This window comes from Lycorma delicatula, chromosome 1 (genome assembly GCF_047948215.1).
Source record: "Lycorma delicatula isolate Av1 chromosome 1, ASM4794821v1, whole genome shotgun sequence".
NCBI lineage: Eukaryota > Metazoa > Arthropoda > Insecta > Hemiptera > Fulgoridae > Lycorma > Lycorma delicatula.
The window spans coordinates 136,226,766-136,240,066 of record NC_134455.1 but is presented as its reverse complement, the minus strand read 5'-3'; the positions used below and the strand labels follow the sequence as shown (position 1 = coordinate 136,240,066).

Here is a 13,301-nt window from a genome sequence, read left to right as displayed (position 1 = left end):
AATTTATATTATATAATAGAGATAATATGATATTACCTTTTATCACAGAGTGTACTTACCCCTAATTTCATTACAGCAGCACAAACAGAACAGTGCCATGCACTTTCTATCCTCAACAATTCTTGTCGGGTCTCAACAGAAAAGTATCGTGATTCTTGACCAGATGTTTGAATTAAAAAACAATGTTGTCGTTCATCAACATTTTCTGAGTCTTTGATAACTCTTAACATAGACTGATAAACTTTAAACGTAAGATTGCACTGGAGCCAATCACCAATATTCAACTGATAGAACAATAAAAAGAAAAAATTGTACCAAAAAAAAAAAAAATACAACAAATAACTTTTTTCATAACGTTACTCATAAGTTTTTATGATTACACTCATTTGATCTCCATTATCCTCCCAGTCTGTCAAATGTCACTACTCCTGATTTATATTATATTTATTGCTGCAAATATAGAAAGATTGTATTAACAAAATTTATAACTCAAGTTCATGTTCATTCTTGTCTCAGTTTAAGATAGTCCCTACCAAGAGGTTGGTGTAATTATGATTATTACATGGTAGACTTTAGCAAAAATGTTCATACTTGCCTGATTACATCATCATACTGCAGGTCCTGTTATTTAGATTGTTTGATATTTATTTTTAAAATTACATCAGTATATCATACTTATTACAGCAGTGTTGTAGTGTTACTATTACTATTGTAGTAATCATAATCCAACATCATTATCGATTATCCTCTAAATATGTTTGAATTGTTTGTTTTTTCAAGGGATAAAATGAACTATGTTTGTTTTAACATTCACTGAAACAATTATTGTTGTTGTTCGTTTGTTTTGTATTTTATGAGAACATAAACCATGTTATCAGGGGAGCAATATGGCATTAAATATTTCAAATGATAGAGAATGGTGGCAGTGTAAGAAAACAACGCAGTCTGAGTTGATATACAAATGTGACCTAACACATGGTTGCAGGGCTCTAAACTAAACCTTGATAAAATTCTACTATTTATTTACACATCGAGCTATGAAATGAGGATTTCAGTGAATTTAATTAAATATCGATCACAACACAGCTGTCAATTGGAGAAATTACCTGTGTGCTGAGAAGCTTTTAAAATGAAATCATATAATTGGTGGCCTGGATCTGACAGAAGAAATCGATAAGTCTCTATTTGCAAGGAGAAAAACAACGTTGTGAAAGCCCTCAGGACCAATGGGTGTTCAGAAGGCTATGCTGTGAAACAGGGGAATGTTTCATGTTGAAAGTAAATAATTGTTCTACAGATATGTTATTGCCAATTATAACAGAGCACATTGCGTCGGGTTATAATTTCTGATCAGTGGGTGACACAGTGGTACACATATTTTGAACAAGAATTATGTGTACAATACTGTCAAGAATTTGCAGATCCACTTATGGGGACGCAGTCTCAAAAAAATATAATAATTATGGGCAGCTTAAAATAAAATGTACTACAAGTTAGGCATAGCAAAAAAATTTCTGGACAGTTACTTATGCAAATTCTTGAAAAAGGAAAAAAGGTAAAAATGGATGATCGCACATGTTACAAGGAATGCTGAAAGATATTGCTTTTTTTTGCTTATACAATAAAGCACTAGTGTTCATATAGTATTCAAATATTATTTTCTCAGTTTAAACTTTCATTAGTTTGTACTTAATAATCTCAATAAGTAATTTTTTTTTTAAATATTAAAAAAAAATTGAACATTTTTTTGCAATTTACAAATTTTTTATTAATTTTTTTTTTAAATGTTAAGAAACAATGTAAGAATTTGTTAAATATTTTTCTCGAAATGCTAGTGCATATTTTCTGCCAGAAATATGTACAAAATAACTGAGGGGAGGATAATGAAGAAAAACCGTCCATGTGAATCAATTATATGTCTATTCAATGACCCTATATTTTTAACTGACGAAGTTTCTTGAGTGTATTTTATTTCTCATTTAAGCTGTAAGATTAAATTTACAGTTTTTTTATGGTAGATTCAGAAATTAATTTTTCAATTTATTGCTTATCTGTTTGATATTATTTAAAATCCTCAATCATATTTTCTTTTGAATTTTGACAATCATGACATCAGGTTTAAAAAAATTTTTAAAAAACTTCTACACTAGTCAATTTAAATAATTTTTCAGTCAATTTTAAGTTTTAGTCTCTATTATTTTTGTTTTTGATTCAACTGTTTAATAATATTATTATTTGTCACTAGTAACAATTTTTTATATGTTTTTCACCAGCTATTATTATGCGTTATATTTTCTTCAGAAATTGTAATGGGAACTGAACTTTCTTTGTCCGATTATGCAGGACACTATGCAAGACAAACTGATATAATTTTTTAAATAACACTTTAAAATGTTAGTTTTTGATAGAGATCCTACTCTCAAAGTTTCATGCATTCACAGTCTGTTATAAGTGTGAAAAACTTGGGGTAAAGTAAGGTAAAGCTCTTGAAACGGGAAGATAATTGATTTTTTGATCCTGGTTTTTTACCACCAACTTTAATTGGTAATAGGCGATTGAAACTTGTATTAGAACCTTGGATTAGAAATTTACGAATGGAAATGTTTTTGTTTGAATGTGCATGGAGTTTTTTCTATTTAAAATGTTTTAATTTATCTACAATAATAAATAATACCATCTAATATAATTCATTAATAGTTTTACTGCCCTGCTCTTGGGGGACCAGAGACTGGGCCACCCTGGAACTTAGAGACCAAGGGGAAGATTGGCCACATACAAGCGGTGAATCAATGTGGCAAGAGCTGCATTGTTGGACCATGTGGGAGTTCCTTGATGCGGTTGCTATGTTCATCCGACATCAGTAGTTTACTTAAGGGAAAGACTACTACTGTACTGCTGTGGGAAGCTAACCTAGAGATATACAGCTGACCACCAGCCAATTAAGGCTCCAAGTGCTTTAATATGGTGGACAGGTATTTGCTGGCATTCAGCGACCTAGGAGTAGCAGCGAATTGCTGTCTAGACGAAGTAAATTTTGATTTATGGATGTCACAAATATTTTTAGTAGTTGATGGGGTGCGCCTAGGGAATAAACCCAGAGCTTGTAATTAAGAAGTCTTACTAAGATCATAATTAATGAAAGACTATTTATTTGTATATAAAAATTTAGAACTAACTAACAAAACTACTAGGTCATGTTCAAGAAATATCCATTACACTCATCTCATGTCTAAAAATTAACAAGGTTTAATATATTAAAATTAAATTAAATTTAGTGACTCTAATGCATTACAGAAAAAGTCTCCTTGAAAAATTTAGCTACATGATGCCAGTGCTGTTAAGTGACTATATATCATTGTAGTTAGTAGAATAAATTTAGATGGTAAGTAGTAGTGATCTGTGGGAAAATATCAAACAGTCTGATTAAACTGTTGTTTCACTTCAGTACAAACTGTATTTTTCCAACCAATAGTAATACTGCATAGCAAACATGTTGAATCACCAAAGAGTTATCAGCTGACTTTAACAAACATTATATTAATGAAAACAGATAAAGTGAATAACTCTTTGCTATTTGCTGAGAACAGGTCATTTGGCCAACAGACTGTTGTATTATCAATATTAAATATGCTATAAGTTAACTGCGAAGATTAAACAATTTCTAAAACCCAATTAAATCATCCATGAAAATACTGTAACGTTAAAGGGCAGATAAAAAAGCCATAAACCATCAAATCTTGTGATAAAATAATTGATGGTATTCACTGGTGTCAACTGAAACATACTGCAACAGTTTTTAAACACAAAAAACAAGCAGTTTAGTAACAGAATAGAAAAAAGAATCATGAACATTAACAATTCAAGATTAATAATTCAACCTGTTTTTTCCCAACAGTTTGTATAAGTAGTAGTTTTTGTTTGGCAGAAACAACAGAAATTACCACCTGTAATAGTAACTGGGTCTATCTCGAAAAAAAGCTGAGCTATTCCATTTTGTCAGTAATGATTGAATGCAGCAATCTAGTCAAGAACTTCCATATAGTACGGCAATGTGTATTGAAAATCAAAGCCTCATTGTTAATGAGAGATGAGTTATCCCCCTAACTGAATTTCCAGGTGATATGGTTTCTAATTTCATAAAAGGGCGAGAAATAAGAAACTTAATGTTTGGAATCAAAGACAGCTTTGTCAAACCAAAGTTTTTATGCAGTTCAAAGGTTGTTTTAGATTGGACTCTTTCCCTACATGAACAAGATTCATCAGTTGATAGGTGAAACCTTTACATATATTGGCCAAAATTACCATGGTTAAACATTGGTTGATGATATCATTCCTTTCAAGTGCATATATGAATTCATACATGGACTTTCCCTTCAATAAGTAGGATGCTGAGCGACCACATATCATTAAGTAACAAAATATGGCAGCCAAAAAATTAATCTGGGATGCACAGTCAGTTGAGGCAAGAGTTAGTGGTTCCTTTTTTTTGGTGAAAAAAATTATAAATTCTTGGATAAGAAGGGTATGCAGAGAGAAATACTAGTTTCATTCTCCAGTTAAAAAGAGCTCTTAATTTTGCCACATTCATGAAGAATTACCTAAACAAAACAGTTTCTCATCAATGGGTCACAGTTTCATTTCTGAATTGAAATGATAGAATTGAATAACAGAATTTAAATTTAGTGTAGATAATAACTCTAAAATTTTATGAATACATCTTGAAATTTTCATTTTTAAACTGTCCTTAAAAAGGTATACTGTAATTAAGTGATATTGTGTACTTTGTGATCTGATTGTTATTACACTTAGAATTAGCTTTGAACATAACTTCAACATATGAAAAACTGTAAAAATGTGGATAAAAATGAATAAGCATGAATTTTCTAATTCCTGTGGATATTTTTAGTATGTTGAACAAAAAAGGAAAATACAGCACTGACAATAAGAATTCTATGAAGCTGTATTACAAGATTTCACTTCTTTTTTTTAAAAGCTTTTATTTTACTTGCTTTAGGAATAATCAAATCTTGCAACTGCTATAGCTTTTGATCTATTGTATGAAAATCAATGAAATTTGGTACACGTATGTAACTTCAATGTGTAAAAATAAATAATTTCCTTTTTTAGTCTTAAAAAAATACAAAAAAACAAAAAAAATTACAAAAATATATTTGATTACATATAAAAAATTATTTTTTAAAAAAGCTTTTATTTAACTAATATTAATATTAACATTAATAAAAAAGGAAACAAATTAGAAAAACCCTGTAAAAAGTAAAAAAAAGAAGAATTAAATCAAATTGAGAATTTTAAACAAAAAAGAATAATATATAACAAATATAAAAATGCATTGAAAAGTAAAAAATAAATTATATAAATATCTAATAAATAACCAATAAATAAATGTAATAATTATGAATTTTAAAATTAAAAGTAATGAAAATATTTAGTTTAATAAAAGCTTGGTGAAGTTTTTATAATTTATTTAAAACAACACAACATTTATTTTTAGAACAATTAATCTTCATTTTCATTTTCAATAACGACGATTTTCCCAGATTGTTACAAGTAACAATCTGGGAAAATGCACCCACTCGCTTTCTTTGTATGTGTTCTCACATAGTTGAAGTTCATCTTCGAATTCTGCTTGTAATCTAAGCCAAATTGAACGCACTCTTTCCGCTAAAAGTTTCATTTTAATTAATTATGAATTTTTATTTAACTAATTCATAATTACGATTATAATGATAATAATTAATAATTTTTCAGATTACCATCAAAATGTAATAATTTTGTGCAAGATTTGTAAATTTAATTTTTATTTTTAATTTTATTAACCCTTAAAGGTCATCTCAGTGCAAATTTGAACCATCAAATAATTAATACTAGAGTTATTTTATTACCGATAAATAAAGTATATAAATATAATAAACAACCTCATTAAACAAAAGACATATTTTAAAATACAGCAAATGTCTATAAATACTTATTCTAAAACATTGTTATAAAAATTGCACCACGCTTTTATTTAATTAAATATTTTCATTACTTTTAATTTTAAAATTTAATAATTATTTCATTTATTTATTGGTTACTTATTAGATATTTATATAATTTATTTTTTACTTTTCAGTCATTTTTATATTTGTTAATATATTATATTTTTTTGTTTAAAAATCTCAATTTGATTTAATTCTTATTTTTTACTTGTTAGAGGGGTTTTCTAATTTGTTTTTAAATTATTCATTATTCATTAAAGGATAAAACTAAATAAGAGGATTTCTGTATTTCCAATTTTTACTCTAAAACTTGAAATATTTAAAATAAAGAAAGCATCCTGTGGCATTCTTTAACATCTACTATCCATTTACATATTCAGTTTAATGATTAAATTTTTAACTGAAATTCAAATATTGATTGTGTAATGATTTACAGGTAGATATTTTTTGAACTTAAGAATGAAAAAATACACAACAGGAGGGAGCTTATAAATGACGACTTTGCCTATATGAAAAACAGATGTTTAGTTGATCTTAAATAAACATACATAAGTATCAAAGAGTGCTTGACTGAATTAAAAAGTTAATAAATAATGAGAATCTTTAACATAGTTAACTAATGAATATGCAATGTTTATTCTCAGATCATGTACATGATTAATTAATTATTTTTATAGTATGTTTATTGGACTTATATAGGTATTCTTCTTTGCGTTGTTATATGACTATTGGATTAACCATTTTCAAGCAACATATGCTTCTGAGGAAATTAGTAATTGGTCAGTCATCTTACCACATAATTCTAAACAAATTACACCTAAACCCAAAGTTGCATAGATCTTATGTTAACAGTTGATGGTAGGTTAAATGTCCTTTGGGCCGAAATAAATATATTTTTCTTACCGGTGGAGAATCAAACAATAGTACATCAGTTCCTTTAAGTGTAAGAAATCTCGGTCGATAGCTTTGCCACGGTTGATTATTGTTGTTATTTAAAATTCCTTCATTGACCCAACCCATATATTCTATTCGTTCTGCAGCTGGAAAGTTGCGGTTATACAGTTTCATCTGAAAAAAAAGAAGATTTATAAATACTGATAATTTCTGATTATAAAAACGAAATTAAAAAAAAAGCATTGCCATTTTACACTTACAAAATACTGTAAAGAGGAAATTTAACAGAAATTATATTAGAGAGATATTTTTAAGTTCTAATACATACTTATCACTTAATATATGTTTTGAGGTGCAGCAGGCTTAAAATATTTTTAACTGTAGTGTAAATTGATGATGGAATATTAAATGACCATAAAATTATTTATAATACTTAATCCTATACTCTGCTATTCCATGATTACTGCTTGAAAAAATCAGTCTTTTTCTCATTGTTTTTCATACTTAGGAAAACATGCCTTTAAAAATTCTGTCTTTAAATGGCAATGATTGGGTAAAACATAATCTAAGTTTTTTACACACAAGTAAGAATGAACAAGTCGTGTCATAGTTTTGAAACTTTGGGATATCTGATGAAGCAACTGAGATACTATCTATAATTAGATATATCTCTAAGTTTGTGAAGTTACAATGTACTTGTAACTTGCACATTGCACCTTAGTTTTATCTAGCCAGTTAATTATAATCTATATAAATAAAAATGTAAATTTTTGTTTGTTCAAAATCTTATATCTCTGAAAGTTCTACACTGATTGCTTTGAAATTTTGACAGAATGTTGCATTTGAATACGTGTGTGTTTTTACATACCTAAGATGTCACACCTATAACAGGTTAAAACATGCTTTTTTTTAAAAAAACAGCACTATCTATTGGACATAAAAGCAACATGCTATACTAAATATTTTACGATTCCACTTTAATGTTTCTGATATGTGTCTGCTATAGACTAAAAAAACTACTGGACCAATTTATGCATGGGGAAAAGGGAGAAAAGGAAAGGAAGGAAAAATTGGAAAAGGGAAAAACTGAAAAACTAAAAGGGAAGAAGGAGAACATGGAAAAAATTAAAAAAGGGGACCGGAAAAACGGGAAAACAGGGAAAAGAAAATGGAAAGGAGAAAAAGGGAAAGGGGAGAAGGGAGAAAGAGAAATAAGGGAAAGAAAAGTGGGGGAAGGAATATGAAAAGAGGTAAATGGGAAAATGGGGGGAAAGGTAAAAAGAAAGCAAATATGGAAAAATGAAAATGGGAAAGGGGAAAAGGGAAAGGTTAAATTTTGTTAAGTTCCGTAATGTTCATTTTGTTAATGTTTTATCAAACTTTTAATTGAGTTCATTTAATTTATATATATATATATAGATACACTTAAATCTAGCAATAGTGAAGCATTGCCGGGTCTGCTAGTTCAACAATAAATGACTAGAAGACAGAGTATGGCTACAGGAACTGATAACAGTAAAATTTAATTTGTGTATCCAGGACTATCTATTTATCTTCCTGCAAATGTTAAACCAAACATACTTTTTTTTTATACACTTTCTGTTTATAACATAATCTTCATTGGAAATTAACTTTTTGTCGTAGAGTGCCATTAAATGATTAACACACATATATATGCTTATTTTATTTCACTCATTTTCAACATCTCAATCCTCAATCAGCTAATTTTTTTTCTTAGAATGAGTGTATTGTATTCTACATAAAAACATAGCTGGTGTTTACTTTATTTTAAACACTTTTCAAAATTCCGGAGACTTCTGGAATATTCATAAGAAATATATTCAAAAGCATATTTGCTGAAATTAGTATATTTTTACAAATAAAATCATTAGTATATCAATTAATTTTATTTGAAATATTAATATATATACTTTTATATCATTCATTCATTAAAAATAAATAATAATAATTCTGAATCTATCTTCTAAATTTTAAGTATTTTTTTGGTTAATTTGTCTTGTGATGTGTTTCAACTAAATAGCCTCCACTTCTTTATCCACAGCAACTTGCCAAATTTTTTTTTGTAACCTTTTCTCTTTCTAATATGTACTTACAAGCATCAGAGTCCTGTATCTCTTACTCCCCCCTTCGTTTCTCTCCTACCACTTTTTTCTCTTTGATTCTTCAATAAAAACATTTTCTATATAATATATGGTTAAATCAAGCTATTTTCCTCTTCTCATTTTCATCAAATGTGCACTTCCTGCTTTCACAATCTATTTTTCACTTTGCCTGACCATTTCACTTTCTCCATTCTTCTTTTCAATCAATCTCCAAATCTATGCATGTACTTCTCATGCCTTTTCTGACAATCCATGATTCAGATCAATATGATAATACACTCTATTTGAAGGATTTATTTCAATCTCTTCCTTAGCTCAATTAGCATCCTTTTTGGTGTCAGAAATCGTTTTATCTTTTCAAATGCTCTTTTCCCTACAGATATTCTGCTCCTTCCTTTTTTGAATAGTTTCCTTCCAAGTCACCAAACTTCCTCCATACTTTGTATTAATATATAAAGAGTATTTGATTGTCCATAAAAAGTCAAGATGGCACTTATAGTACACTGCTGAGATCAATGTTAAATTTTTTCATCTCAGCTAGCAGCATACACCAATTTTCATTCAGAAACACCCATAATTCTATTGTTGGCAGTCGTTTAAATTGGTCAAGTGTTGTGATTTGTAAAAACCAATGAAAGTGAATTATGTGTAATGATCAAACAATAATTTTTTAAAGGTAAAAAACCACAGAGAAAACTAAATGTAAGCTGGATAAATGTTTTGTTTTGATGAGTCTGTATAAATATTGTACTCTTTACAAGTGATTTAATTATTTTCAGAGCAGTCATATGAGATCACTGAATTTTCCAGACAGCCTATTGAAGTTAAAAAATCAGAGTATATTGAAAAAATCCATGTTAGAGGATAAAAGAACATTGAAAGGTCACTAAAACAATAAGCGTTTCATTTGAACAAGATATATTTTATGTGGATATAAAAACTGTCAGTCAGTAAGATGGATGCCATGTTTAATCTTGATCAAAATCATGAATGTATAAACATTTCTAAGCACTATTTGAGAATGTTTCATTGTTATTGAGAGGAATTTTGCACTGTTTTACAACAGTTGTAACATATCTTCTGGCTGTTTTTTTCTTTATTTTATCATTTAAATAATCCAGTAAAGACACATAATGTTGCCTAGTTATCAGTTTACCCTTCTCCATAAAGTTAATGAAGAGTATATATCAATGCATCCCAAATGCCAGTGGCTATTAAATTTTTTGTTAATGGAATGTGGAATAGTTTTGTCTTCTTTGGAGCAAGATCCCAAGTGCAATTAATGGTTTGTCTGTTCCTAGGTTTTTGGCTGCTAGTGATATATTCAAGTTTCACCAACTGTTATTAAACGGTAAAACATTTCCTTGATTACATTGAAACCCCCTCAAACTATGCTTAGAAATGTTAACTTGTTTAGGCTTTTGTTTGATTATAAATATATGTGGCCCTCTTGTACACAATTTTCACATATGTAAATATTTGTGCAAAATAATTTTGCACCCATTCATTTGAAATGACAATTGTCTTAGAGCTCTCATAGAGTTACATTCTTCTTTCCTCAATCACCATGTCAAATTTTTTCAATATCTTCCGGAACTGCAACTAAACAGACTGTCCAAATTATAGAACATCAAGTAGTTCATATGCTACTCTTAAAATAATCACTTATAAACTGTTCAAACCAATGAGGCTAACTCACCGTAATATTTATCTGGCTTGGCTTTTGTTTCCTGTCTAGGTGTCTTTCAAAAAGGAACAATTGATCAGCACACAAAATTCTATTTCAACCATTTTCACAAAACATAATGTTAGATTGAATAAAACAAGTGTAAACAGCAGAATTATGAATTATCTGAATGAAACTTTAGCAGAGATAAAGGAAACTAATAATTACCTCAGTGATGTACTACTAGCAGAATCTCTTGATTTTACATAGACATATCAAACTCCAGCTGTAGATGCGAATCACGAATCCATGCATATTAATAACATCCTTGAAAGTCGACACATAAACAAAAAGGACTAAATTATGAGACACTTTAATGGAATAAATGCACAAATACACACAACAATATACTAACTGAAAAGTTAAAATTCAACACTAACACATTCATTGACAAGTCTTCCTAACTGAAAAAACTACCAGAAATAACATCAGCTGATACCAATCAGGAACAATCAATGAGAAGATGGCCGCTAAAATAACTGAAAGCATTATAACTTGGTTTTTAAAACTTTATATTTAATAAAGTTGGTTTGGTTCTAATTAAAAAGTTATAGCTTTATGTAATTTTCAGCCTTAACTATCATTGTCAAAAAATAAATGCTACTTCAGTGATTTACCTGAAGATGTGTGAGACCCATAATGTTATCAGTAATATATTTAAGCCACTGAGAGAGTATAGCTGCATCATCACAATGAACAACTCCTGTATTTGCACCGTTTAAACCCCGAACCTCAAATGCATTAGGTCTAAGCTTGTCTGTTCCAAATATATACCTTGTAACATAAGCCATCATCAAGGGAACTATAACAAAAAAAAAATTATAAAATAAACTACTTAAATAAATCTTAATAAGTTAAATAAATCTATTTATCTTTCAGTTTATAACCAATAAGCTCATTCAGACTACAAAAATTTACATGTAGCCTACACAATTTAATTTTTATAAAATCTCATAAAATCACATCAGATATTTCTATCGTGGTAGATGAAAGATAAGTAAGGGTAGTCTAAAAGAAACATACATTTTTATTATTGTAATTTATGTCTTAAGTATAGAAATGCAGAATTTTTGATGACAGAGAATAATATTATGCAGGGAAAAAAAAATATAATCCTCAAATCAATAATAAAGCCACAAAATTTATCATTAAAACTAAGCAGCAGAATAAACAAAATCCTGCAAAAAATAAGGATGTTGATAATTAGAGACAGCAGAGAAATTACAATATGTTATCTTAATATTTATTTCATCTCCTCAAATTTCATTTTTGATCATGTTTCTACATACTCTCTCCCAGAATTATTTGTAAATCATATTGTATAATTCTGGTGTGTTTTCTACATCACTCTGTTTTCTTTGTATCACTTTAAAATCTTTAGAAAATGATTTATTTAAATTAATTTCTTTTTTACTTCCTGTAAAGGAAGTATTGTAATCGTGAGAAATTCCATTTTCAGATTTCAACAGAAATATCCATTTTGACCATCCCTGAATCCATTTTGATTATTTTCAATGTGACATCTGTATGTATGTATCTATGTATCTCGCATAACTAAAAAACAATTAGCTGTAGAATGTTGAAATTTTGGATTTAGGACTGTTGTAACATATAGTTGTGCACCTCCCCTTTTGATTGCAATCGACTTAACCAAAAAAGCCCAAAATCCAAACTTTTGGATTTTGAACTTTTTCTTAACTCCAGTAGTAAGCCCTCATTGAGAGCTTTTCAATGATATATCATAAGTGGTACTTATTTTAATTGGTTCCGGAGTTATAGCCAAATAAAACTTTAATTAATGAAATAGTTGGATCTTACAAGCGGAGGCACATCGACTTGAATCTGATTTTATTTCCTTTCATTTTTTTAACTTTTTTTTAAATTTAAATATATTGATTCATTAATAATTATTAACCTCTGATTGTAAAAAAAAATTACAATAAATAATAATTCAATAATCACAATAAAAAAAAGTCTGATATGGATATCACATGACTTCCTTGTACGCCTATAAAATTACATATACACATTTTTCTAAAATGAAAAGTATGAAAATTTAATTTCATTAATAACTTCTGATATTTATTCATATCTTTTTTTATTGTTATTATTGAATTATTATTTATTCCTTTACTTCATACAAGGAAGTAAAAAAAATATGAATACAAATCATAAGTTATTAGTGAAATAAAATTTTATGTACTTCTCATTTTAAAAAAAATGTTATATGTAATTTAATAGGCGTACAAGGAAGTCATGTGGTGTCCACATCAGATTTTAAAAAAAAGTATTTCTTACAATTTTCTTATACACAAATTTTTTATTCTGATCATTACGTAATAGTATGTCACGTTAATTATGCTAAAAATAAGTAGATATGCTACTCTACGGATAAAAACTGAACTGCCTCGCCATTTTCCTGAATTGATGGAGGGAAACAATGGTAAAACTTTGATCATATAACAGCAACACAAAATACATGATTAATTATAAAATGAAAAGTACATATAATTAAAGTCCATATCAATTATTTAAAGTATAAAAAAAATGAAAAAAACA

General features: G+C 28.4%; 1 protein-coding gene across 3 annotated transcripts in view; it reads right to left on the bottom strand.

Annotated features, from left to right (window-relative positions):
- The window catches only part of Syn2 (Syntrophin-like 2), a 275,553-nt gene that overhangs the window by 22,385 nt on the left and 239,867 nt on the right, over nt 1-13,301 (bottom strand). For all 3 annotated transcript variants that reach the window (XM_075361804.1, XM_075361809.1, XM_075361797.1), the window contains 3 exons: nt 11,360-11,544; nt 6,903-7,067; nt 60-284 (listed from right to left, as the gene is read on the bottom strand). In XM_075361804.1, coding sequence (XP_075217919.1) covers nt 60-284; nt 6,903-7,067; nt 11,360-11,544 — 575 coding nt within the window. The remainder of the gene's footprint in view (nt 1-59; nt 285-6,902; nt 7,068-11,359; nt 11,545-13,301) is intronic.